Source organism: Anomalospiza imberbis, chromosome 26 (assembly GCF_031753505.1).
Source record: "Anomalospiza imberbis isolate Cuckoo-Finch-1a 21T00152 chromosome 26, ASM3175350v1, whole genome shotgun sequence".
Classification (NCBI taxonomy): domain Eukaryota; kingdom Metazoa; phylum Chordata; class Aves; order Passeriformes; family Viduidae; genus Anomalospiza; species Anomalospiza imberbis.
In genome coordinates this window covers 4,807,430-4,835,238 of record NC_089706.1, presented here as the reverse complement: position 1 = coordinate 4,835,238, position 27,809 = coordinate 4,807,430, and the positions used below count along the sequence as shown (strand labels likewise).

General features: G+C 54.8%; 2 protein-coding genes across 2 annotated transcripts; one reads left to right on the top strand and one right to left on the bottom strand.

Annotated features, from left to right (window-relative positions):
• The first annotated feature begins 501 nt into the window (after window positions 1-501).
• Window positions 502-5,093, top strand: LOC137462668 (embryonic pepsinogen-like). The gene is made up of 9 exons (XM_068173242.1): window positions 502-557; window positions 890-1,052; window positions 1,311-1,428; window positions 1,840-1,958; window positions 2,816-3,015; window positions 3,357-3,470; window positions 3,946-4,090; window positions 4,632-4,730; window positions 4,918-5,093. The coding sequence occupies exons 1-9, from the start codon at window positions 502-504 to the stop codon at window positions 5,053-5,055; spliced, it is 1,152 nt and encodes a 383-aa protein (XP_068029343.1). The 3' UTR covers window positions 5,056-5,093.
• A 4,048-nt stretch (window positions 5,094-9,141) lies between these two features.
• Window positions 9,142-19,745, bottom strand: KCNA10 (potassium voltage-gated channel subfamily A member 10). Its single transcript, XM_068173169.1, has 2 exons — window positions 19,583-19,745; window positions 9,142-10,950 (listed from the first exon to the last, which is right to left on the bottom strand). Exon 2 carries the CDS (start codon window positions 10,874-10,876, stop codon window positions 9,326-9,328), a length of 1,551 nt encoding a protein of 516 aa, XP_068029270.1. The 5' UTR covers window positions 10,877-10,950; window positions 19,583-19,745; the 3' UTR covers window positions 9,142-9,325.
• Between the last annotated feature and the right edge of the window lie 8,064 nt (window positions 19,746-27,809).

Here is a 27,809-nt window from a genome sequence, read left to right as displayed (position 1 = left end):
CAGGCCCTGGCACAGGGTGCCCAGAGAAACTGTGGATCCCTGGATCCCTGGCAGTGCCCAAAGCCAGGCTGGATGGGGCTGGGAGCAGCCTGGGCCAGTGGAAGTTCCCTGTCTATGGCAGGGGATGGGACTGGATGAGATTTAAAGTCCCAACACGAATTATCCTGGAATTCTGGATCCATGCCCACAGCCAGGCAGTGCCTGGTCCGGATGAAGGATTTGGGGCCTAAAGGATGGAGAGTTCAGATTTGGGATCTAGTGGGAAGCACGGGGTCCCCAGGAGAGGCTCATGGGTGGCATTAGGGGACAGTTCCCCCTGCCAGGTGACGTGTGGCTCGTGTGTGCTGTGTCCTTCGGTCCCTGGGTGTCACCTGCCTTGGCCGGGTGCCCAAAGGAGAGGAGGGGGCAGCTCCCGCTGGTCCCGGCTGCTCTTGGCACGGCAGCTGGGGTGGGCAGGGGCTTTATAAACCAGCAGGACCTGGCCCTGGCTGTCCTGGCAGGATGTGGTTCCTCGTGCTCCTCTGCGCTGCCTCTGCCCTCTGCCAGGGTGTCACCAGGTGAGCCACAGCAGCATCACTGCCAGGGCCACTGGGAAAAGTGAGGGGGAAATGAGAATTTGGAGGCTTTTCATGGCTTTGGGGAGCAGAGGTGAGGTCTGAGGCTGCAGAAAGCTGCTCCAGGGGTGCAGAGAATAAGGGCGTGCCTGGGAGGGGCTGGTTTCTAGGGTTCTTTGGGATTTTAGAGGAAATCCCTGACTTAGAGTTTTGGAGGAGTTTCCTGTGCTCCTGCTGTTGGATCAGAACATTGGAGGTGTCAAACACTGCTCGCTGGAGCTGCAGGCAGCAAAATCTCATCTCATTCTTCTTTTTTTCCTTGTTTCTTGTGCCAGGCTGCCCTTGGAAAGGGGGAAGAAGCTGAGAGATGTTCTCAGGGAGAAGGATTTGCTGCACCAGTTCTTCCAGCATCACCACTACGACATCGGCACCAAGTTCCCGCATGCTTTTCCCAATGGAACCAGGGTGGCCACCGAGCCTCTGCTGAACACCCTTGACGTGAGTATGGACTCCAATCCCCAGGGACACAGCCCTGGCAAGGTTTGTGGGATGTCCAAACCCAAATCCTTCATCCCAAAGCCTTCAGCTCACATCCTTCACCCCTCCTTGCCCACACTGGTGGCCCTGAACGGAGAAATGTCCCCCAGGAGCTCTGCTGGAAGCAGGGGGTCTCCACGAAGCAGGGGACCAAGCCTGGGGAAGCTCCAGGTTTGGTTTCATGCCTCCAAATCCATCCCTGGCCTGGCTGCCCCGCAGGTGGAATACTACGGCACCATCTCCATCGGCACCCCCCCGCAGGACTTCAGCGTGGTCTTCGACACCGGCTCCTCCGACCTCTGGGTCCCCTCTGTGTCCTGCCCCAGCCTGGCTTGCCGTGAGTAGAAGCCAGGCCCAGCTGCACGTCCTGGTTTTGTAACGGCTCCGCCGAGCCCAAGAATTGGGGTGACATTGCAAGGGGAGAGGGGATCACCCAGCTGGGGCCATGGCAGCTGTGCAATGAGCTGGAGTGGTGAATGTTGGGGTGTAGGGGCTGCCCAGAGCTGCGTTCCTCAGGTGGTGTGATTACAGCTTGGTGCCTCAGTTTCCCCATCTGTCCAAGGGGGATAGGAATGCCCGTGGATCCCTGGTTGCTGGAGGAGGGGAGGGGTGAGCAGCAAATGCTCACAGCTGAATTATTCCTGAAGGCAGGATGATAAAGAGCAATTCAGCAGGACTCCTCCTCCCACACCTCCCTTAGGCTTGGCCTTGCCCAAAGGTTTAATTCCGTGTTTTTCCACTTATCTAGAAACCCACCAGGTGTTTGACCCCTCTCAGTCCTCCACCTACAAGAGCACGGGGCTGAGTCTGTCCATCCACTACGGCACAGGCGAGATGGAGGGGATCGTGGGCTCCGACACCGTCACCGTGAGTGTCCCCATGGCATGGCTGGGGCTCTGGAGAGCATCCCACCCCCTAAAGCTGGCCTGTTGTTAACCAGGGAGCCCAAGCAGGACAAGCTGTCCTGTAGTCATTTATTCTGGAGCCATGGGATCAACACCGGGCTGGCATCTCCCAGCTGCCAATGGACATCTCACTGTTAAAGTGAGATCTAGCGAGATAAGCTGGATTTCTGACTGACAGATACTCGCTTTAAAAGCCACACCAAACTTCCGCAAAGCAGAAATCCTCTGCACATTTTCCTGGAAATGTGTGGGGTTTCTCCTGTGGCTGTGGCTGGCTTCAGGGATTAATGAAGGAATCTGTGCAGATTATCATTGTTTTGGTGGCAAGTTACATCCAACTCCTAATCAATCCTATTCCTTTTGCCAGCTTTAACTCAGGTACCTTGCTATAGTGCACCGTTTATGTTATGCTGTAACCTATTTGTAGTTCTTTAGTTTTATCCTGTGCAGTAATTCTGATGGAGATCTTTCATCCGTTATCTTTTGTCTGTTCATTTTCCTACTAAATATCTCATCTTTTATTAAACGCATGTGATTTGCCATCATTAAAAGTTGTGGGACGAGGCTGCAGAATTCAAACCCTTGATATTCTGAGGTAAGGTTGGCTCCAGCAGCCTCCAGACTCGTGTCTCTGAGGAGGGGCTCAGAAAGCCAGGGCCCCTCTCGGGCCCTCCTACCTTGGTTTTTAGGCTTCTTTAATAACCTTTGTCTGAAGCTCCCGCTCCACCTGCAGCAGGAGATCTCCTGCTCCTTCCCCACCAGATTAACACTAGAATCCCAGTGCCTGCTCCAGGCCTCATGGCAGCTCCCTGTCCCCAGGTGGCCTCTCTGGTGGACACCAACCAGCTCTTCGGCTTGAGCACCGCCGAGCCCGGCCAGTTCTTCGTCAACGTCCAATTTGATGGGATCCTGGGCTTGGGATACCCAAACCTGGCTGCTGATGGCATCACGCCGGTCTTCGATAACCTGGTGAACCAGAGCTTGCTGCAGGAGAACCTCTTCTCTGTCTACCTGTCCCGGTGAGCCACGTGGGCTCGCAGGGCTGGGGAAGGGGGATGCACCTCATGCATGGCGTTTGCTGGTGGCTCTGGCCCGCCCCTTGTCACTGCTGCCCTGGGATGTTGTGTCTGTGACACCATGTGCAAGGCCTGGGGGCCACCAGCCTCCCCAGAGGGCTTATGGCTCACTGGGAAACAGTTTCCAGGCACATGGCTCCTGGTTCCAAAGGCCCCAGCCCTGCTGCTGTGCTGTGGTGAGGAGGGGGGGATGTGACACCATCAGTGTCCCACCCTTGGGACACACGGCCCTGCACTGAACCACATGGCAAATCTCCCTTGTTTTTCTTTCCTGCATCATCCAGTGAGGCAGCAGGGAGCGTGGTCATCTTTGGGGGCATCGATGAGTCCTATTTCACTGGCCCCATCAACTGGATCCCTGTCTCTTACCAGGGCTACTGGCAGATCTCCATGGACAGGTGACAAATCAGCTCTGTTGCTCTCTGGTCACCTCAAAGCATTGCTTCTGAAGGGACATTGGGCTGATCAGCACCAGAGGCTTCCGCTGACGTCCCCACCCCAGGGCTGAGGGATGTGGAGGGATAAAGGGACGACTCTGTAGTACTTTGTAATTGACACCCAAAAGGAGGATGCCTTGTGCCTGGGGCACAGCCTAGTTCCTGTGATTTAGGGGATGTCTCTGGTGATGAAGGGAGCAAAATCATGGGTCAAAACCTCCTTTGTTGGGCTGGAGTGGGTCCCAGTTGCTGGGATGTGTTCAGTGCCCATGTCTGCATGGTGGCTGCATTCCCGGCTGGCTCTGCAGCTCCAGACAGGAAAAGGCTCACAGGCAGCACTTGGGGTTACCCAGCTTTAACTCCTATAAAAGAAGTTAAAAACCATGCCTAAGGCCCATTGGTTATTTCATAGCCCCTGGTTGGTCTCTCCCCACAGCGTCATTGTGAACAGCCGGGTGGTCGCGTGCGCTGGTGGCTGCCAGGCCATCGTCGACACCGGCACTTCCCTCGTGGCCGGGCCACCCTCGGGCATCAGGAACATCCAGAGTGCAGTTGGGGCCTGGCAGGGCGAGTATGGAGAGGTGAGAGCTTGCCCTGCTGGCCCTGGAGGCAGCTGGCACAGCAGAGCCCAGCCAAGGCTGCTCCACACTCGGGGAAACCGTCCTGGGCTCACAGCAACCCCGGCAGAGACACCCTGGGTCTCTCTGGTTTATGTCAGCGAGACAGAGAATCACAGGGTGTCCTGAGCTGGAAGGGATCCATGGGGATCATCCAGTCCAAACCCTGCCCGCCACAGACACCCCAACAGTCCCACCCTGGGCACCCCTGGCAGCACTGTCCAAACTCTCCTGGAGCTCTGGCAGCCTTGGGGCCATGCCCATTCCCTGGGAGCCTGGGCAGTGCCCAGCACCCTCTGGGGGAAGAACCTTTCCTGATCTCCAGCCTGACCTGCCCTCACACAGCTCCAGCCCTTCCCTGGGTCCTGTCCCTGCTCACAGAGATTGGAGCTGTCTCTCTGCTGCCCCTCGGGAGGAGACTGAAGGCCCCAGTGAGGTCTCCTCTCACTCCTCACCCTCTGACCTTGTTTCCCTGCTGAGAGCCCCTTCCCTCTGCTCCCTGCAGCACAGTGTGAACTGCAGCTCCATCCCTGCCATGCCCGATGTCATCTTTGTTATCGACGGGGTCCAGTACCCCGTGTCTGCCATGGCCTACACCGAGCAGGTAAGTGGGAACCAGCTGCTCCTGGCTGCAGGAGCCCCTCTCAAGGTCCTTCTGTTCTCTCCAGTGGCTCTGGTCACCTTGGCTTCTCCCATTCCCTTGGGAGATGGATGGCCACGGGCCTCCAGGGCAATGCAAGAAGAGATTCCAGCCCGCACTTTCTCAATTTTCTTTTTGTGCTCAAATGCAGCACAACCAAGGATCTTGCATGAGCAGCTTCCAGGACACCTCTGGGGACCTCTGGATCTTGGGAGACGTCTTCATCAGGGTGTACTACAGCATCTTTGACCGGGCCAACAACCGCGTTGGGCTGGCCAAGGCTGTTTAGATTGACCACGACGGGAGTGGTGCTGGGGTTTTGTCCACACCCAGACCCCGACCGCGGCTTTTAGCACAAATAAAGTGGTGGTGGTTCTGAGCTGCTGGCTGTGTGTTTATTTCTGATGGGATCACAGGAGTCAGGAAGGAGCTGCTTTGTGGTGGCCAAGGACCATTTGGTCATCACAGTTCTGCTGAGGGCCCTTGAGAGCTGTGATCACTGTAGGGCTGAGGGGTGGAAGCCAAGATTGGCTCTTTTATTGGGGTTACAACAAGTGGGGGATTCGGGAACCCCCAGATTTCCACCCCAGACACAAACCACCCCAGAGCAGACCCCTCCAGACCCACAACTATGTCCCACCAGCTCCTGCACCCGTAGCTCCCCATCCCTGGGCACAGGGCTTGTTCCCATTTTCCCTGCAAGGTGTCTGACAGCCCAAAGCCACCCCAGGGCAGGGAGTCCCCCAGGAGGATATGGCTCAGCTGGAGATTTCCCTTGGACCACCCAAGAGGGCAGGAAAAGGCTTTCATCCAGTGCCTCCCATGGTGAGGCTTTTACAGAAGCCCAGAACCTGCACAGCTCTGTTTGTGAAGGAAATTACCTCCTCCAAACCCCTTAAAACGGAGGCTGCCTCTTTCCCCAGGAGCAGCTGCGGTGGAATTGCTCAGCAGGAAGCCAGGAGAGAGGTCCAAGTCCCTGCTGTGTCTTCATTTCTGCAGTGCTGAGGGACAAGGGACTTTATTTATTTATTGGTAAATGAGGCTCCACCACTGGTGGGGCCTGGAGATTCCATACCCAGCAGGAACAGGGATGTGGAGGGAGAGATCCAGGCAATTTGGGTTGGAAATTCATTATTCTCTTCTCATACTGTGTAAAAACTGAGCTGACTGTAGAGGAGGATGTGATGTGGGATGGTGGGAGTTTGATTTGCCCCCCCACCCCTGGGATCACACATCCCTGGGATTCCCAGCCCAGCTGGTGGGAATCCCTTGTGCCCAAGCACAAGAGTGATCCAGCACCGGATTTTGGGCACATGGGACTTGCCCTCAGCTCCATCACAGGAATTTTCTCATTAATATTGATGCCTCTGGTTTGAGTTTTCTATTTTTCAGATTCTGTGCTGCTTTAGTGTGTGGGTCTGGGGTTCATATGAGGGAATGGTGAGCTCTCTTCACAGAGCAGGGAGACAAAACAATTCCTTCTCTAGCTGGGGACCAAGGACAAACGATCCAGATCTCAAACCCAAGAGCACAAACAACGTGGGCTGAAGAGAGAAAAACAATCAGGATGGGACTGCATGGGCTGGAGCTGGAATGGGACAATGAACTCCAATGTGCCAATGGAGCAGAGCTGATCACAGTGAGAGCCCCCGGGAGCGCTCGTGCATTTTGTGACCATTTTGGTTCATCTTGGGTGTAGCCCTGGCTGGGCACTCGTTCTGCCCAAGGTGGATCCATGGAGGCCTCCTAATAAATCCCTGCTTTATTCTTTAACTCTGTCCAGCCTCGGCTCTAGGTCAGCCTTCAGAAGGCATCACTGTGAGCAACAAGGAATGAGGCAGGTGCAGTGGGAACCGTGAGTCCGAGGATCAGCCATGCAGGGATCAGCCCTGCCAGGGCGGACAAGACCTGAAGGAGCAGCCAGGGGCTGGACCTGTCCTTTCACAGCGGGGTGGAAGTGGCGCGTTGGTCCCTATTCCAGGCAGGACCAACTGCCTCCATGCCCTAAATCCTCCTCCCGCCTGGTGCTGAGAATTCCCTGCAAAGAGATTCCTCCACGGGAGCATCCCCCTGGCCGGGGCAGCCCGTCCTGCAGCAGTGTTCACATTCCAATAAAGGAGTAAACCAAGGAAAAGCTTCCTTGGAGAGCGTGGAGCGAGCCGGGACTGCCCGTGGCAGGGAAATGCCGATCCTGGAGTGCCACCTCGTGGCTCCAAACCTGAGATCCTGGGTGCTCCATCCTGGAAGCTTCCAAAGTTGGACAGGGCTTGGAGCAACCTGCAATAGTGGAAGGTGTCCCGGCCCATGGCAGGGGGTGGGACTGGGTGAGCTTTAAGGTCCCTTCCAACCCAAACCATTCTGGGGTTCTACACTGCCCCATGTCTCAACACTCCCACACAAGATTCCCTGCTGGAATTGCGTTGCCATGGAGCAGCACAAAGCCAGGAACAAAAAAAGTTGAGTCCAAATAAACAATATTTTCTGCATACCAGATTTTGAAGCATTTATTCTTTTATTTGAGGATAGGTTACAAGTTTATAAGAATCAGGTTGTCCATCCATCCATCCATCCATCCATCCATCCATCCACCCATCCCAGCACCATTACAGTCCATATTTGTAGGAGGAATGGAAATGTACTCATGGCTGATCAGGCTGAATATTTCCCAGCCCAAACCTTCTCATCAGAGTTTTTCATGGTGATTTCCCAAGGAAAAACCACCAAAAGTGCTTCCAATTAGAGAGGATGGGAGAGAATTTGGGGAGGGGACAATAAAAATACAAAAGAATGGGGAAAAAAAAGAAGTTTTCTAGAAGAAAAGGAGAAAGAATCTGCTATGAAATAAAAATAGTGATGTGAAAGAGCTGCTGGAGAGAACTGAGGGTTGAAAAGAGAGGAGATGGGAATGTTTGAGTGCTGTTCCCATCTGTTCCCAGCTGTGCCTCCTCCAGCTGTGCCCAGCTGTGCGTTCTCCAAGTGTCCCCACAGATGACGGAACATGGACACGGTGGGAAGGAGATTAAATAGCTCTGACAGTTCCTCCTGCCTGAGATGGTGGTGTGAGGGCTGCAAGGGAGGGGAAAAGGATGGTGGAGGGATGGGAAAAAACCAACAGGGAGAGCAGGTGGTAAGTGGGATTTGTCCCAGAGGGAAAAGCAATTGTACTGGTCATGTCTCAGATCCATCTCCTGGGGTGCAAAACACCTCATTGCAGAAAGACAGGACACAGAATCCCCTAAAAACAAAGTAGCAACCCCCTCCCACCAGGGCTGTGGAATTTCTGCTACAGGGAAAATCCCAGCAAGCCCAAAACCACATTTTCCAACAGAGCAGGAGCAATAAATCCAACCCCTGTTCCACCATTGCTTTCTGAATGAAATTGCAAACCAGGGATGCTGGCACGCTGTGTAACGATCACGGGGATCCGTCAGGAGATGAGGCATCCGTGCACCAGGTGTGGGACATCGGAGTGGATGAGACACTGCACGAGAAGCTGGGATTTTAATGGAAGGCAGAAACTTAAAAAAAATATAGTTGAGTGAGACAGTGAAGTGGGAACAAAATGTTTTTCTCAGAAAACCTGCTGTCATTGGAGAGAATGGCAAAATGAGCTGTTGCTGGCTGCTCCCATCCAAAGTGCCACTGGAAATTTGCATTTTTAGGAAAGCAGAAGTGCCTTGTTACAACAGGGAGTGGAGCTGTCAGGAAATGCTGGCTCTCATTGCTCTGTGCCCCTTTTGCAGCACCAGAAGTGACAATAAAAGCTTCAAGGTCACAGTGGCTCGTCCCCAGGGTTGTTTGTAGACCAGATAACGAGCATTTGTTGCAGGAGAAATCCCATTCCCTCTCTCAGAGCTCAGTTTTCCAGCAGAAAACCTGGTGGGCTTTGAGCTGCAGTGCCCTGAACCTTTGGGATGGCTGTGCCTCTGTGCCTGGTCAGCAACCCCAAATCCCCCCCTGCTGCCTTGGGTCCATCCCTGACTGCCCGCCCTGCTGTGCCATCAAAATTAATTAATCAGGCAGACCAGGGAGCTCATCCAGCTAAAAATACCCCTTCTCATTTCTTTTTGCCAGCTTATTTTTCAGCCAGAGCTGTCACAGGTCTGGGAATTTGTCAGACCCCTGGATCTGAAGTGGTGGGTGGGAAGGAACTATTCAAAATGGGTTAAGCAAAGCAGGGAGCTGGACCCACCTTCATCCCTGGACAGCTGAGTGTCACCAAGCCAAGCATTTCATGTCATTTTGCCCTTTGTCCTCTCCAGTAAATGGGGAAATCTCTGCATGTGGGGAATTCCACTCTGACGCCAGGGACAGAGAAGACAATTGTCAAGCAGATGAGCATCAAATAAAAAACACCAGACCGATGGGCAGGGCAGAGAGATAAGAAAGATGGTATTTATTTGAACAGCCACAGGAAATCAGAGATTGAAAAATGTCTAGAAAAAAAAAAAAAAAAGCAGCAGCACATTATTAAAAAAAAAAATCAGATCATGCAGATGTTGGATGCGTTTTCCAGCCAATCCCACCTGACTGTGCCCAGTCCCTCAGGGCCTCAACCATCATTTTTTGGCCTTATCTCGAGGGTAACCCCCATTGGTCTTATTGAGTGACTCCATGCTGCCGTTGCCCGTGGCCACGCTGGCCAGCAACCGCTCCACCTCCCCTGGCAGCATCTGCTTCTCCTCATTCTCCGTCTCCCGGTGGTAGAAATAGTTGAAATTGGAGACGATGACAGGCACGGGCAGCGCGATGGTCAGCACCCCCGCGATGGCGCACAGAGTCCCCACGATCTTCCCGCCCAGAGTGGTGGGACACATGTCCCCGTAGCCCACAGTGGTCATGGTGACCACGGCCCACCAGAAGCCATCGGGAATGCTGGAGAAATGGGACTGCGGCTCATCGACTTCCGCAAAGTAAACGGCGCTGGAGAAGAGGATGACGCCGATGAAGAGGAAGAAGATGAGCAAGCCCAGCTCCCTCATGCTGGCCTTGAGGGTCTGCCCCAGGATCTGCAGCCCCTTGGAGTGCCGGGAGAGCTTGAAGATGCGGAAGACCCTGACAAGGCGGATGATCCGCAGAATGGCCAAGGACATGTTCTGCTGCCCGTTGAGTTCGCTCTGCTGGATCAGCTCAGTGGTGAGCGTCACGAAGTAGGGGATGATGGACACAATGTCGATGATGTTCATGATGTTCCTGAAGAACTCGGTCTTGCTGGGGCACACGATGAACCGGACAAAGAGCTCAAAGGAGAACCAGACGATGCAGGCGGTCTCTATGACGAAGAAAGGGTCCGTGAAGGTGCTGTGGGACAGCAAGGTGTCTGTCACATTCTTAGAGAGCTCCTGGGTGGACCTAAATTCCCTCTCCTCCCGGAACTCCGGCAGGGTCTCCATGCAGAAGATGATGATGGAGATGACAATGACCAGGACGGAGACCAAAGCTACGCCTCTAGCTGCACTGGAGCTTTCAGGGTACTCAAAGAGCAGCCAGAACTGCCTGTGAAAGTCATTGGTTGGTAAGAGGGTCTCAGGATCCTTGATGAACCCTTCATCCTCCCGGAACTGGTCCATGGCTTCATCACCCAGCTCATAGAAGGTGATTTCATCAGCAAAGACGTCAATGGGGACGTTGGCCGGGCGCCGTATTTTTCCCCCAGACTGGTAATAGTACAGGATCCCATCAAAACTGGGCCTGTTCCTGTCAAAGAAATATTCATTCCTCATGGAGTCGAAGTAACGCATCCTCTTTTCTGGGTCCCCAAGCAAGGTCTCGGGGAACTGGTCGAGGGTCTTGAGCCGTGTCTCAAACCTCAGCCCAGCGATGTTGATGATGACTCGTTGGTCCCCTTCATCCATGCCCACCCTCTCCCCCACCAGGTGGTCGCTGAACTCAGCAGAGAACCTGGAGAAGATGGTCTCATTGTTGGCGTTCTCGCTGTTGATGAGGATCCGCAGGTTGGACAGCAGGTTGGCGCAGCTGGGGTGGCCCTTCCGCGACTGCCCGGCGGGGCTGAGGTCGTTGGAGTAGCAGGGATCCTCCACGATCTGATCAGCGTTGTCAAAACTGACTAGTGCCACCTCCATCTCCTTCCAACTGGCCACGTCCATCATACGCTAATCAGCTCAGCAGCAGAAATCCCCGCGGCCGATGCCGGCTGCCCGCGCCTTTCCCACGCTAGGAGGATCTGCAAGGGACAGGGACACAGAGCTGAACTGTGCACATGCAGGGTAAAACAAACCTGAGGCCACACAACCCTGCTTTGTTTTGTAGTGGAAGCATTAATGCCATTGAGTAGCAAAATGACTTCCAGCAAGTCACTCATCTTTGGATCCTGCAGAATGTTTTGGCACGGCATTGCCATTGTTAAACCTCCCCAAACCACCTACAGAACCCAAGGATGAAAGGTCAGGCAGCAGCAGAGGATGGGGTTGAATCCAGGTGTCCCACCCAGCCTCTCCCCTGTGATCCCAGAGCAAGGGGTCCTTTCATCCATTTCCAGGTGTGGATCCAATGCTCTGAGCAGGATTTGGAGGTTTTAAACACGGCTGTCTCAAGTTAAGAGCAGCCCTTGATCCAGGTGGGAGAGGCATTGGGTCAAACTCCAGGAGGTCCTGGGCACGTTGCAGATGGGTCAAACATTGCTTGGAAACAATTCCCAAAGCAGGAACCACACTGGAATTTGGGGAATGCAGCACAGGGGGAAGCAGGCCAGAAGGAGAAATGTCCACCAGCCTTGGAGAACCCCTTTGGTCTCAGAAGAGTGGTAGGAACAGGACCCATTGCCTTGGGGCAGGCAGAAGATGGGGTGACATCCTCCAGAGCTCTCCTAGTCCTTGTCCATAACAGACCTGATATTCCCAGCCCCAGGAAGAAGCTCAGGACTAAGCTCAGGACTAAGCTCAGGACAAAGCCTTGGCATCCCTTGGAGAGCACCTTTCAGGCCACGGGGTGGATTATTTCCCAGCCCAGCTCTGAGAGGCGCTCAGGAACAGTCACCATGTCCCCAAATACTCCTGGGCAAGCATCTCCCCAAACACCGACATCATTCTGAACTCAGCAAAGCCAAAGAGGAGCCCAGGGACCAGGCCAAGTTATGGAGCTGGGAAATTACCTGTCCTGCCTCAGGGAGAAGCACAGAGAGAAATTAGGTGTTATCAGGGACCGGTTCTGTGGAGATTTTTCCCCAGAATGAACTTTCCAAGTAAATTCAGTGCCCTGATTTATTTTCCCTCCAAATGTATTTCCCAGACATGAGACACCACAGAAGGACACGTGGAGCAGCTGCTCTGCGTGACCGCTGCTCACCAAGGGCACTCTGGCTTTCTTACCCAGCCAGCTCCAGAGAGAGGGAGACAAAAAACCCAAATGCCCTCAGCTGCCAGGAATAGCAACACAATTTAGGCCACGGAGCAGCAGCAGTGGCACCAGGGCCAGTCCTGTGATGAGGACGGTCCCCAGTGCTGGGTTTGCTTCCCAGTGCTGGGCAGGAACCCATCCCCCCATGGGGCCCGAGCTGCCCCGGTGCCTCGAGCTCCCTGTTCCACTGGAGTGATTTGGGGTGCTGAAGGTTTTGCCTCCCCAGAAGCCGAGGATCCATCCTTGCTGACACACAGCCCGGGTAGGACAATCTGTTGCAGAAATGGGCAGGAAGAGCCTGACTTGCTACAAATCCTCTCTCTCCTCCTCAGCTTTACAGCCCCGACAGAAGTTCATACAGGACCCAGCATCCGTGTCCCAGACAAGGCTCAACCTCACTCTCTCCTCAGTGGAAGAGATTCTGGATTTGGGGACAAATCCTACAATTTATCATAAGCTATTTACAGACCAGGTTTCTGTGCTTGAACTAAACTCACAAAGCTCAGCTGTTCTTAGAAATCCAGCCCTATAGAGCTGCTTCAGGCTGGCTTCGTGCCGAATTTCCCTCTTGGGGACATGTAGAAAGGCGTGGCTGGGGCAAGGGATAGAACTAATGTCTGCAGCAGCAGCAGCAGCAGCAGCAGCGTGGTTGTGTCCTCAAAGTGACCTCAGGCAAAGCTGGGGAGCCTCAAGGACTCCAAACCTGAGTCCTCCAGTCCCAGCCGTGTCCAGCTCGGACATGCCCAAGGTGCAGCTGCTCTCCATGGGCTGGATTCATCCCAGGCTGGACTATTTGGTGGCTTTGTGAGAAGCTGGTGTTGGCAGAATGATTTGTGGCATCAGAGCAGCAGCCCAGAGGTGAGGATAACCCTGGTTTCAGGAGCATCAGGAGGCCTACAAAGGGATGTTGCAACAAACCTGGCCCAGATAAAGCACTTTCAAGGGAAAAATAAGTATTAAAAGAAAGCAGAAAAGCAGCACACATCATTCCCTTCTTGTGTTCTTGTTTTTTCTTAATATAAATCCCAAGCTGATTTAAATCAGAATAAAATAAAATTTGAATCAGAGTTTAGTGTTCAGTGGTAGGGTGAGCTGACCTGGCCCACCACACCTCCAGCCAGGGAAAGGGCCCACAGGGGTCCACAGGTACAGGAACTCCTCTTGGCAGTGGAACAAAGCTGAGCAGCTAAAGCTGACCATGAAATTCCCAGAGTGCTTTAGCTCCATTTCAAGTCCTTGGAACAGTTTCCCATGGGATGCAGGGCTCTGAGGTTCCTTTCCTTACCTTACAGCCCCAGAGCATGCTGATGTCCGTCTGTCCCATCACTGGAGGGAGGTGCCCCACCTGACCCCAAACCACCTTATCTGTCTCGTTTTTAATTAAGACCAAAATTAACGGTGCATCCAAAGCCACAAAACATCCTCCCTAAGCTTTGCACTGCGCTCCGAGCTCCAGCCGAGGCTTGAACTAGAAAGTTGCCTCATTTTTTCCTCCTAAATCACCCAACATCTGCTTCTCAGAATCTGATTAACTAATATCCTTCAGCGGAAATCCCTGCCTGTGGAAAATCATAATAATAACAAAAAAAAAAACCACGCGAGGGAAAGTGACAGTGAAAGAGAAAGGTCATTTGGTGGGAGAGTTTGTGTTTTACCCATCACATCCCAGTGAGTTGGGGCTGTGGTTTCCACCAGGCTCTCTGCATCCAGTGAAACCTTCCTGCCTGCAATCCCCTCCTCCTCCCCCTCCTTTGACCACCCTGCGGTGAACAGTGTCCATTCCCAAAGTTTTTCCAGATTATTGGAGATGCTGAGCCTCTTCTCCCCGCTCCTGTCCCCTCCCCTCCCCATCATCCCTTCCAGGGATGAGAAAGGAGAAGATTCTTCCCTCTGCCCGCCCACGCCAGCGCCTACGAGGACTTACCTGGACAGGGCATGGAAGCGGCAACGCTCTCTGCATCTGGGAAGAGAGTTATTAAACACAGACAGGGATGTGTAGGGAAAGCGGAGATGAGCGAAAAGTCCGGCCATACCCTTGAAAGGCGCCTTTGGATAACGCAGGCAATGTCATTGGAAGGGCTGCTCTCTCTTGGCTTCACCGGGGAATTGGCAGCCCCGCGCCTAAGCCGGGGCCGGGCTTTGGCAGGCGCGGGATCCGGCACCGTGCGGGGCCTCGGCCCCGCCATCCCCCTGGGAGCCCAGAAACCAGCCGGGGCTCCATGGGAAAGCCCTGGTGGCGCGCTGGGGACACCCTCTCCCCACTCCCCCTCGCCCGGGGAGGGGGGACCCGGCCACCCACCTCCTGCCCCCACCGCCGGCGGCGAGACGGGGGAGGACGTGTCCTTCTGGCGGATGCCACCTTTAATCCCCAATAATGCTCCGGATGGTCCAGCGCGGACCAGTCTTGTCCGTGACGTGGCGAGGTCTGAGCTGGTCCCCGGGAGGGAGCCGGAGAGGGGGGACAGGGACCCGCACACCGCTGGCACCGGGAGAGGGATTTACAGCGGGCGAAAGGGCTCTTTTTAGTATTACTATAAAATAATGGCATTAAAAAGAGGAGGGGAGGGGAAAGCCCAAGGGTTGGAGCATCCCCCGCTGCCCACCTACCTCTCGCCTGTGCTCGTGGGGACAGCGGGCGCCTTTCCAGGAGGGGACGGCCACAGTGCCACCACCACCACGTGGGACAGCTCCGTCCCCGCCCCGGGGTGACTGGGACCAGTTGCAGCAGCGGGTACAGCTGGCACAGCCCAGCAAAGGGCATCGGTGGGGGACGAGGGAGAGGAGGGACGTGGCCCTTCCTCACGCCTGGGTGCAGCTGGGTGCTGGCTCCGACCCCGGTGCCAGCGGGCTTGTCACCTCCAGGAATTAATTAATAAATAAATAAGCACCCTGGGTGGACGGGACCAGGCAGGTTGGCATGAGTCGTTAAAATAACAGGGATTTTTTTTGGTTTTTTCTCTATTTTTTCTTTCTTTCCATTCCGGAGCCTGCTACTGCTCACGGCCATCTTGCCTTGGGTACTCCGGAGTGATTTCATCCCCGTTGGCCTCACCCAGGGCTGGATCTACCTTCACCCAGCTTATCTTCCCACCCTCCTCTTCCTCCTCCGTCCCCTCCTCGCCCTCCTAGGACGGAGGAAGGCAGAGGAGGAGGTGGCACATTTCTACCCGCAGGCTTCAGCCTGAATTCCTGAATTCCTCCTAGGTGACGTTCCTTTGCTCTTGAGGGACCCGCTCACCTCGATTTCCCCTCCTCCAGCATCCTCTTCTGTCCTCTGAGCTATTTCTCCTCTCATGACGTTAATGAGCACATTAAACCTCCCTGTCCCGGAGGAGAGCCCGGCTTGGAGCCGGCTTGGAGCACCACAGCCTTCTGTGATGGAGAGGGGACAGGAGATTATCCAGACCTTTGATCAGGTCCTTCAGGGAGGTTTTATCATTTTATACACCATTTCTCTACTCCTGCAAACTACAGTCCTTAAATTTAGCCTCATCCCGGTGAGGGCATCTATTCAGAAAAAAATAATTAAATTTATATTCCTGGCACCTCATTCAGCTTATGTCCATCTCTCCTCCAAACCCAGCTTTGGAAGGGCTTTGACCACAGGGTGATGGGGGCTGTAGGCAAAATCCGACCTTTTTTGGTGGTTTTTTTCTCCCAAAATCTACTTGGAACTAGCCAGCGTCACTTCCTGCACCCGGGCAAAAAGCAGCTATGGCTGAGGGAAATGCAGAGCATGAAGAGCATCCAGAGGAGCAGATCTGGGTTGTGCTGGGGCTGGGGAGCTTTAGCAAGAGCCCTCTGATAACGGGGATATCCCTGGGGTGAAAGCAGTGCTGTGGTCCAGGGGAGACGGGTACGGGGGAGATGCCCGGAATAACATCACTGCCTGCAAGAAACGGGACAGTTACACAACTCCCTCATCTCTGGGGAGCTCGGCTGCACCCCGGACACCCCCGGGAAGGTTCTGCCTTTGTATTCCGCCAAGGTGACTTCAAACACCCTCTGGGCTCGAAGGATTTCAATCCCCCCTCCAGCCAGGCTGCCCCAGGCACTCGTCCGGCATTTCTTTCCCTCTAATCCCCTGCTCCTGGAATCACCGGCTCTGCTGGGATTTATCCCACAGACAAATTTGGCCCCTGAGGGTGTCCTGCATCCGGGATGCACCAGAATCCAGCAAGTCCTGGTACGGGATCCCTGCTCAGCAGCTCTGCACGCACAGCTCTGACACCAGAGGGGAGATAAAACACCCCCGAGCCTGTCCAAAACCAGAGAGGGATTAGCTGGCAGAGGAGGAATTTTGGCAGCAGATCCCTGAATTATTGTTTGGACAGGGAGCTTAATTTTCCCTGTGGGAAATAGCGCAGGAGACTGAGCAGCTCATCCCAGCCCTTCCCTTTGATCTGACATGGATGAGCTGGAGCGGGGTGGGAACAAGGAGGAGGCTGGAGGGGTCCTGCAGGTCCTGTCCTGCAGTGGAACCAGGCGCTGACACTTCCTTTGCTTTTCCTGAATTCCCGAGAACGGTGCCCCGCAGAGGCTGCTGTGAAATCCGTGTGAGCCGCGCTCTGCCGTGCGCCCGGCACCGGCTTCGGGCCACGGAGCAGCTCAGGGCACTAATGAGCCTCTGCTAATTGTCCTCTCTTTGCAGCGCTAATTACCTGGGGTTCGGTAATTCCAGCCCCGCGGCTCTGGGATGGAGCTCAGGTGGCTCCGCGGCTTCTCCACCAAGGGAATTTTTCTTATTTCTCATTCCAGCTAATTGAAGGGCCCCTCAATTAGCAACAGTCCCCCAGCATCAGAAGGGCTGGATTTTGGGGGGCGCAGTATGTAAAACCACACCCCAGACCCTTGAACGCCCTCGATTGGGGCTGGGGTTATTAATATTCGAGCTCTGATTCCAGCACGGAGTGTCCTTGGAGGCTTAGTGAGGTGCCCCGGGCATCTGGCACTGATGGAGTGGGGCAGGAATCATCTCTGGAAGGAAAACAAGGAGCTGCTGGGTTTGCTGTGAAAACCTGTGGCTCATCCTCCTCCTCAGGAGAGGTGTTTGCAAATGGAACTCTTTAAATTCCAAGCAAATGTGTGGAAATGAGCAGGAGGGGAGGTGCTGGTAGTTTATGAATGACGAAAATACAGGAAGGAATAATTCAGATCTTCCAAGGGATGATGGGGTCTGGCAAAAGCTGCGTCTGCTTTCGAGTCCTGACTGTGGGAACGGTGGAAAAGTGGAAAAAGGGCCAAAATACACTGAAATAATAGTGTGGCTCAGAGCAATCCCAGGGTTTCTCCAGCTCCAGGAGAGCCCAGGGCTTAGGAGCAGCCAGACCTGAAACCTCTTTGCTTCTAAAAGCAGAGGTTAAAGTTTGTCTGTGGCAAGGAGGGGCAGGATGAACCTCACCATTTAAACACACAAATTGTCTTTAAACTGAAAGAGAGTAGGTTCAGATGAGGTACTTGGGACAAATTCTTCCCTGTGAGGGTGGGCAGGCCCTGGCACAGGGTGCCCAGAGCAGCTGTGGCTGCCCCTGGATCCCTGGCAGTGCCCAAGGCCAGGCTGGACAGGGCTTGGACACCCTGGGATCATGGAAGTTGTCCCTGTCCATGGCAGGGGTGGGACAGGATGGGCTTTAACATCCTTTCCAACCCAAAGCATTCCAGGATTCCATGAAATTGCACCAGGAAACAAATTATGAGCCTGAGCAAGCAGCCACCGACTCCTGTGGGCAGCTTCCATCTCCGTGCCTCAGTTTCCCCAGAGCGGTGGATGTGCCATAAAGCCAGGCAGGAGCTCTCCAGGACAAGATGCACGTGAGGAAGATCCCCAGCTGGATTCCCAGTGCTGGGATGGAGTGTCCATCACTGCTGGCCCCACGGCAGGCAGAGACGTGTCCACCCTACAGCCCTCCCCATTTTCATACCTCCTTCTGATTTCTCCACCCGTATTTTTTTATATTGAAAAAATCTGATTATCAGAGAGCGCAGTACATACAGTACACACCACGAGACAGATGAACCCTTTCTTATACCCAGCCATGGAGTCCAAAATTAATCAGCTATGGATTAACCGGGTCAGGATGTAATTTAATAACCAGCGAGGGCGAGTTCCTGCTCGGAGGGAGCCGGCGGGGTCCCGCGCCGGGTGTGCCGTGAAAGCTGCCACAGCCCAGCGCAGGTAGCAGGAAAAGCCAGATGGGCTGAAATCAGCCCTGCGGTGGTGCCGGCTGCTCAGCCGAGGCACAGGGACAGGGACGGGGACAGGGACAGCCTGGGACCGGTCCAGGCTTGGCTGCTGCTGCGCCCTGCTCATCTTCCCTGCACTCCGAGCCGGGGTTTAGCCTGATTCAGGAAAAGATTGAAATAGATTTTTGGCTGTGAGGTGCTGCGGTGGCTTTTTGGGGATGCTGAGTGGGCTCTTTGGGGGCTGGGGTTCTGTGCCCGTGGGATTCACGGAGCAGTTGCTGCTGCGAAGTGTTGGGTACACTCTGGGAAGTGGCTGATGAATGGACACACGGACACAAAGCGCTTGGAAAGTGCTTTGATCAGCCTGAACCAGCAGAGGTGTGAAAAAGGAGGTGCGTGGAGTGACCTCTTCCCTCCGGAGCATCCCGGCTCCGCCCGGGCGCCTGCCTGGGGCCGGGGCAGGCAGCCACCCCCGCGCTGCCCCCCTCCTGCTTACTGCCCTGTAACACGATAAAGAATCCGATCCCAAATCGATGGGAAACTTTCCCAGCCTGTCCCAAAGTGCTGGGATAGAGACAGAGCCTCCCCCCTCCACCTGCTCCCCCACCCCCAAGCCAGCATCCAGAGCTCGGTGCTGTAACCTCGGTCTGCTCCTAGGGGTGAACAAAGGACTTTGTCCCCCTCAAAATCTGCACTGGCAGCAAACCCTGGAGGAGGTCGGCGGCCGGAGCCAAAAATGGAGAGAAGGTATAAATGGATAGCAATAGGAAGCTGCTATTCGGGTCAGACATCCTGCATCGATCCCGGTTTCTGCAACAGCAGCACTGAAAGCAGCCGGTGGCAGGTTTGGGGTCCCGGTGTCACTCCAGGCTTGTGGCTTCATGTGCTGAGCCAGAGCCACTGCAGAGGTCAGGGCAGCCCCCAGCCCAGCCCAGCAACCCCCACGGTACCCCCGGGAGAGGACAGGGGAATTTGGACCCACAATAAGTAATTAGGACTTAAAGTATTGCGATGATGCCAGTGAGAGCCTCTGACTCCTGGTAAATCGGGGGTTCCTCGCAGCACTCACCCCGTGCTCAGGAACACTTCACCCTCCCTGCTTCTCCAAGGACAAACTAAACTTCCCCCTGGTCACCACCATCCAAAAAATACCCACCAAAAAAAGAGAAAAAACAGCATCCGACTGCCCCAAACCCACCCACAAAACTCTCCTCTCCTTTGCACCCAAACTTCCCCCGACCACGACGGCGGCTGAGCCCAAGAGGGGAGCAACAAACCCGGTTTTGGCATCGTCCTCATCCTCCTCCGGCGTGCGGGGTGCCCGTGCTCCCATCGCCACCTCCCTCCCTGCGCCGGCCGGGGCTGCCCGGCGGAGCTGCCCCTCCGCCTCTGGCGGGCAGCGCTGGGATGCTCCAGCCTCTCCTGCGGAAAGGCGATGCCGGTACCCACGTGAGCCCGGTGGGACTCCTTGCCCTCATTCTCCTTGTGCCTGAAATGGGTTTTTGCTCCCTCGCTGGTCCTGCCCGGCAGCAGCAGCGGCAGCCAGGGCTCCAGCGCACCTCTTTCATGTCTACAAAAGGGTCTGAGGCCTTTGCTTTCCCAGTGAGGGCGAGGAAGGAGCAGCGTGGAGCAGAGGAAGAGGAGGTGATGCCCAGATGTGACCCTTTCTGTCCCCTCCGAGCAGGGCTGCTCACTGGGGTGCTCTGCCACAGGCAGCCAGGACAGGGTTCACAGGGACCTGGTTCTTTGCACCCTCAGAGAGAAAAGCTGGAAAATCAGGAGCCTGCAGTGCTCCCAGTGCCAGCACAGACACACACCGAGCACCAGGCGGGTGGAGGCACCCAGGGCCCCTCCAGCCCTTTGTCCAGGCACTTCCTCACCCGCGTCTGGCTTTTCTCTGGTACACGGGAAAATCCTCTGCTCCCGGAGCTGTGATTGCCAGCACTGAACTCCCAAAGTGCTGAAGCTCCAGGAGCTGGAACTGCCTCCTCAGGGCTCTTCCCATCCTGTTTTTCTATGGCCAGGGCGAGTTGTTCATCTATGAGACCCTGTGGGGGTTGTCACACCTCGATGGACAGCTCTGGGTCCTGGCTGTGCCTTGCTGCCCAGAGCAGCTCTCAGCAGGTGCTGGGCAGAGCTTTGGATATGGCCACAACCCCTCTGTTATTCCAATGATCCATGGGGACTGTGAGCATCACCCACCACCTGCCCTTGAGGCAGCCCAGCTGCTTTTCCAAACCTCTGCCCGTTTTTCCAGCAGGATTTATGAAACCACAACTATTTCCCTTTCCATGTGTTCCCCCAGTGTCACTGAGCTCTGCCTTCATTCCCTGCCCCAAAACTTCCCGAGCAAAGGCAAAAATATCACCCTGCAAAGGGATTGGACACACAGGAATGGGGCAGCACCAGCCAGGGCATTTCCTGACTGACCTCCAAAAGTCATCTGCATCCTGAATCCTCCTGCCAGCATCTTGGGATGCGGAGTTTTCCCTCAAGCTTTATTCCAGCCTGTGTAATTGGGGCAGGTTTCCATGCTGTGCTGCTGAACTGGGATAGGAAAATATTGAGATCAGCCTGCACTGAGCCCTTCCAGAGGCAGTGGAGTGTGCAAAGTTGGGGTCTCCCAAAGGTGCTGCTCCAGAGGAAACCCAAGGAAATAAAAGCAATCCTGGAAAATCAGGTCTGGAAAATCCCCCCCAACTGTGGAAAAAATATCTAAAAAAAAACCAAAAACAACAAAAAAAAAAAAAAAAAAAAAAAAAGCAAAAAGCCTCCCCATGTGTCCCTCTTCCCCTGGCAGCCCCAGGCTCTCTCAGGAAGCTGGAGCTGATTTTGCCTCGGAGCAATTTCCCAATGTCCTTCCCATGACCTTTACAAACAGATGCAGCCTGGGGATTCACAGCTGCCCGGGATGGGCCGGCCTGGTCCCCACTCCACAGCCAGGCCAAAGCCACAGTTTTCCCAGCTGCATCCCAGGAGCTGAGTTCCACCTTGGGATGCAATGGGAGATCAGTCACAGGGCACAGACACAGAGCCTTGCCTATAAAAGCTGCCGTTTTAAGCCATTTTGGGGTTGGAACACCTCAACCCAGGAACCCCAATCCTATCTCTCTGAGAATCAGCAAGATAATAATTTTTTCTCCCGTTAAAAATTCAGCTTTATTTGGTTGAGGCTTTGTTTGGCTTGAATTTCTGCAGTCTCTAGAGACTGCCTCCTGCTGAGGCTGTGATACTCATCACACAGCAAACACAAATCAGTTCTTACCGAGTAATCCTGGGGTGGTGCTTGGCTGGACCTCAACCCAACGCCACCTAAGCAAAGCCTCTGATCCCTCTGAGCTCTGCCGCCCATCCCTTACCCCAGTGACTGGTTTTCCATGGACTGTTCCAGTTATTTGGAGGATGGAAGCATTGGTAGAGCAGTGAGCGCTGAGCCAGCACCAAGACTGGCTCCTGCACTGACCCGCAGGACCAGGGGGGACCTCCTAAACCAGACCCTCAGAAAATCATGTTATTCCTCACCACTGAGTACAAACTGTACCAAATCATGGAACCAGCAGCGGTTTTGACCCAATATTCCCTCCCCACACCCAGCTCTGTCACTGGAGTGAGCACTGTGCACTGGGGATTCCCACATTCTCTCCCTGAGTTCACCTAAAATGTCCCTCTTATTCCCTAGCCAACGTAAAAAGATACATCCCTTTATTATTATTATTGTTATTGTTATTGTTATTGTTATTGTTATTGCAGCCTAAACCTGACATCATCTTTCCTGCACCCCATCCCCTCCCAGTTTAATTCATCCCCACGCAACGGATGCTCCCAATGCTTTGGAATTGAAGTGACTCCTTGGCAGCCATGGATTTCAGCCTGTCAGAAATCCTGATGAGTTATTTCACTCCAGGTCCTCACAGTTTAATTGGAGCAGGCTGAAGGCAACAAATATTTCCTCGGAGTGTTTTGATGTCCTCACTGTTCCTTGCACACATTCCCATAAAGCAGATTGCAGCAGCTGAGGATTTTCTAATGGAAGCCTTGCAAAACATTCAAACCCATTAAAAAGATCACAGCCAAAAGTAACCACTTTATTTAAGTCTTGGAAGAGAAAGAGAGGCTGCAAATGCTCAAAGCACAGAGTGTCTCTGTCTGGGGTCGGGCACAGACCCAAGAGCAGCCAAACCTCCTGTATCAGCACAAGTTGGTCTAAAACCACGAACCCAGCACCAATTTAGCTGGAGATAAAATGGAAACCTTTTCAACCGGGTGATTCTTCCACATCCTACTGACAATAAAGTAAAATAAGTGGCTTAATACAGGTGGGAACTCCCCCAGATGGGTGTTGGGTTCAGCTGCATTTCCATGATATCATCAGTGGTGTCTACAAGCACAGAAAACACAATAAAAACCAGTCACTCACCTGCAGCCCTGGTCAGGCAGCCCAGGTTACAGCCCTTCCTCAGGCAAGAGGAGGATCCCGGGGGTTCTGGACATGGCAGGTCCCTGCACGTCTCTGACACGCAGGTAAGGATTAGAGTTTGTCTCAGGAAAGACTCAGATTCGGAAATCCTACACCCCAGTGAAACCCTACCTTGCCTGGCTGCCCTTGGATTTAAAGGAAACACGGGAAGAAATGCGGTGCTGCAAACAGGGCTGGGGTGCAGCTTCATACACGGCGGAACTCAGCCCCAAAGCACCGCGAACCCTGCAGCAGCCACCCCCAAGGAAGGGGTTCCACCTCCCAGAGCCCAACGCCCTGAGTCCCCCCAGTGAGCCCTTCAGAACCTGGGAACAGATTTATCCCAGCATTGCTCCATGGGCAGGACTCCCATGGAGGGAGGGAGTCCCCCTGGCACTGAGGGCTTTCCCCCTGGCAGCAACGCCTGTTTTGGGAAGCAACATTTACATTTTAAGACCAAATGATACCCAAGTGTCCAGGAGCTCTTACCTGCCCAGGTGTGGGCTGTAGTTCAGGCCCTGGGTCCCACCATGGCTGGCCAAGGCTTCAATGGGCGCTGCATGGCTTTGGGATCAGGTCCTGGCCTCGACCTCTTCCCTGTGCAATGCTTTAGGGCCATGAGGCCAAAACTTTGGGGACTGGTTGACTTGAGACCTGTCTGTGTCTCAAAGAGGCCCTGGGAGCTTTTCAGGGGATTTCCAGGAGACAGCACCCCATACTGTGGGGAACAGGAAAAGGGGCCCCACATCAGCTCTGAGCACCCCACACTGCAGGGAACAGGAAAAGGGGCCCCACATCAGCTCTGAGCACCCCACACTGTGGGGAACAGGAAAAGGGGCCCCACATCAGCTCTGAGCACCCCACACTGTGGGGAACAGGAAAAGGGGCCCCACATCAGCTCTGAGCACCCCACACTGTGGGGAACACAAAAAGGGGCCCCACATCAGCTCTGAGCACCCCACACTGTGGGGAACAGGAAAAGGGGCCCCACATCAGCTCCGAGCCCCAGGCAGAGCTGGGGAAGAGGTGACCAAAACCCCAAGGATGTAGAAGGATCTTCCCTTTAGCCAAGACCCACCTCATTTCCTGAGCACCTCTTGGTGCTGTAGGAGATTTTGGCTGCTCTGGTGGCTCCTTGCAAGCCTATGGTGTGGTGTCCTGGTCAGCTTTATCCCAAGAATATGTGGGATGTGTTAAACACATCTTCTTCCAGGGGAAGAGGACAGGGGGAAGGTACAGGCTGGAGGCTGCAGTGTGGCCATGGATGGGTCTCCCCCACCTCTCCTTGCCACACTGAGCTGACCAACACTTTGGTGTTCAGTATCACACCCAATCCCACAGAAATCAGGGACAGCAGGTGCTGGAGGAAAGGTCCTTGGCTTGGCCACTCGGCTTTAACCCAGCTCAGGAGGAAACCCCAAAGCACAAGCTCATCCTTCAAGCACCAGGCACCCTCGGAGGTGGCATTGCTGTGGGTGTTTCCCAGGGGTTCCTGTTACACTGCAGCCATGGGAATCTCATTAATTACTGGTTCTGCTGAATGGTGATAACGAAGGCCCAGGACACATCAAGAATCATGTTCGCATGGCAAAGTGGCACAGGAACACCCTCGGAGGGTGCTGCTCCACAGAAAGGCCTGAAGTTGTTACAAGGACGTCAGGAGACTTGATACAAAGGGCCAGCTTATTAATAGCTAATGGGGGAATAAATTATGCACCCACTTGGCTGGATTGGGTTTCTCCCTCCTCACTGCACCCTGACATCCCCATCACCCCCCTGCTCTCTGCTTTCTGTCCCCCCTGGCTCTTTCTTGTCCTTATTTTTGTACTGGGCAGGATTTTAAATGTGTTTACCCATCACCAAAAGCTTCAAAGGCGAGTCCAGCCTGTCCTAGGGTGATGCCAGAGCAGGACCGGGGACCACCCTGAGCCCTCTCTGGGGAAGGCTGGACGCTTCTCCCATCCCAGCAGAGCTTCTGCTCCCAGAGACCCCTTGATGCCCTGGAAACCTGAAAGAAAAGCTTCAGGCAGCAAAACAAAAGCTTCCCACTGTGGCTTTCTGCAGGACGTGCCGTGCCCTGCCTGCCATCTGCCCGGCCCGGCGGGAGCAGCCCGAGCTGCCCGTGGCGAGGGCGGCCAAGCACCAGCAGCTCCGCGCCAGCCACGCTCCAGCGGCTCCCTGGCAGGCGGAGAGGGCCGGGGAAAGCTGGGACAGGGCATGGAGAGGGAGGAAAGGGGGGCGTCTCCGTGTATTGGGACTTCGGGTTCCCAACACCCCCAAAGTCCAGACCAGGAGAAGGGAAAGCTGAGATTAACTTCGTAAAAGGAGGTTTGGGGATGTCCCCGTCCCCTGCGCGACTCCGCCGCCGCCCCAGCGCTGCGCAGCCCGGGGAGGGCACGGATCTGCCCTGTCAGTGCATTTCCAGCCGGGATAACGCAGCAGCTGCTGGGGCTGCTGGCGGGCTGGGACCGCCACCGCTCCTATTTCAGCTGGGACAGCAATTCCCCTCTCGCCTTCCCGGCCCCGTTTCCCTTCTGGGCTGCGGGCAGCGCTCCGGGATCGCTGCGCCAGCGCGGTCCTTCCCGGCAGATGCTCCCTGCTGAGCTCCAAACCCCGGCCGGGAGCCCGCACGCAGCGTGCCAGAGGAAGCCAAAGGCTGGGCGAGTGTGTGTTCTGTTAAATCGCTCGGATCCCACCCGCCCTGTGCCCCCGGCAGCCGCAGGAGCACGGAAAGCACGGAACGCTCACACGGGGAACTCCCCGCTCCTGCTTTCGGACAGGTCCGGGCACAGCCACGTCCCCAAAGCTCCGAGGAGGTGAAGAGCATTTAGGGCAGAGCCAGGAGCAGCATCCCAGCCCCTGGCGATGGACGATGGTCCCTGCGCCCCGAGGCCCCTTTCCCCAGCACTCCCCCTTCTCTAATCTCCCATTATCACTTTCCCTGCCCGCTCTGATTTCACGGGCCGGGCTATGCTATCCCTCGTGCCTGGGTGGGGTTGGGCAATCTGATCGCCACCCCCCGTCAGACTGTCTGCAAACACCGTCACCGATCACCCGGACCCCGCACCGACCCCGCTGCACTTCCAGCTTCTGCGACTCAGCGGCCGACTCGCTGCGGCTCCAGCTCCGGGCAGGCTCCTTTTCCATGCCTGTCACTTTCTGGGCGGGTTTGGATAACCCCAGCCCGCGTCACAGCAGCTCCTGGTCACCAAAATCGGGCTATTCTGTATCAGTAATAGGAAACTCCCAGCACTTCTCTCCTAGCGCTGCTCCCTCCCAGGGGAGAGCCGCCTCTCACCCCAGGACGGGGATGACACCACAGCATCCAGCTCCAGCCCTAATTTAATCCCCACAACAGTTTCCTCCATCGCGGGGGGAGGGGGAGGTGCTGTTTGTCCATTTTTTATCAGCCAAAGGATGCGGAATCACAGATTAATTTGGGTTGGGAGGGACCTTAAAGTGCATCTCCAGTCCCCTGCCATGGGCAGGGACACCTCCCACTGTCCCAGGCTGCTCCAAGCCTTGTCCAGCCTGGCCTGGGACACTTCCAGGGATGGGGCAGCCACAGCTGCCCTGGGCTGAAGCAAAGGAGAGGGAAATGGTTTATTTTCATGATCAGGGCAGCAAAAAGTCACAGATGGAAAACAAAACGCTGGAGCAAATTGGTAATGAAATGCTTTCCATTTGGTGTCCCTGAAAGTCAGGGAAAGATGGAGGAGCAAGGAGAAAAACGGGAAATTGGGATCTCTGCTGTGTCCTTTCTTCTCCCTGCACGTGCTGGGGTCAGGCAGGAGGAAGGAGAAGAAGAGGCTCTGGGGCCCTCGCTGGAATCAGCATCACTGGAGGGGAAAATTCCCTGAGCCAACATCCACCCCGAGTGGATATTCTGCTCCGCGGAGTCACAAGGCCAAGCATGGCATCACTTCATCATCGCAAAACCCTGTCCAAAGCAGGATTATAAATAGGGAAACTGAGGCACAAGAGGGCTGAGCTGCCAAACACCTCCTCCCACGTGGCAAGGGAGAAGCAGCTTTGATCCTCTTCCTATCCACAGCTCTGCCTGTTCAGGGTTCTCTAGCTGAGTCTCCAAATCAGGTCCCTGCAGCAGCTGCAGCCTGGTAACTTCCTAAAGTGTTTGCTGGTGCCTCCAAAGCAGCAGCTTCTGTCTGCTCTGTGCTTACTGGGTCTTGTTGGCCACGGGTGACTCTGAAAAAATGACCAAGAAAATTAAAGTTACTGTCAGTAATCTTAAATTCACCTTGCAGGGGAATTTGTGCCCCTCCTGGAGAAGATTTAGTGGACCGTAAACTAAAAAAAAAAAGATCACAAAACAGTTGGAACCAGGAATTAAATCCAACAGTGCCGCTGTCTGGGGGAGGGAAGCACAGCAGCTCCATCCAGGAGGGTTTGCACAGCTCACCACCATCAGGATTTAAGCTGATGGTGGTACATCACAAGCCCGAGGTACATCCCGTGTTCCCCAGGATCTGCACCAGCCCCAAGCCCAGGGCGGTGCTGCTGAGGGAGAGGGAGCTCCCCACCCCACCCTCTGCAGGGAGGAACGCGGAAAATTCACCCCAAAAAAGGCTCCTGGAGATCTCGGCTGTGATATAACAGCTCCAGCCAGAAGAGGACAGTGGTGCCTGTGTTTTATTGAGGGCTGCACCACGAGGGGTTGAAAGGCTCCAGTTGCCTCTTTGCTCTTTAAATCCCCCTTTCCAATTCACACCCGGGCTCTGAGGGGGTCCAGGCTGTTCCCAGTGACAAAACCCCTCCAGGTGGGGGTGCAGAGGTGCTCGAGGGGACATCAGCTGCAGCAGGGCTTGGCTCTGGCTGCTGGGGGGGAGCAGAGAGATGTTGCAACAAAGATTGAACCTGAGGACGTAGAGAATTCATCTTTTGGGGGGAAATTTTCACCTCAGATAGATTAGGAGTTACTGGGCTGATGGGAAAAATGAGGAGGGAGCTGCTTCAGCTGTGCCATCTCTCTCTAGGGAAGAGATAAATAATGTGACAGAAATGTCCCTCTTGTGGGCAGAGACAAAAGA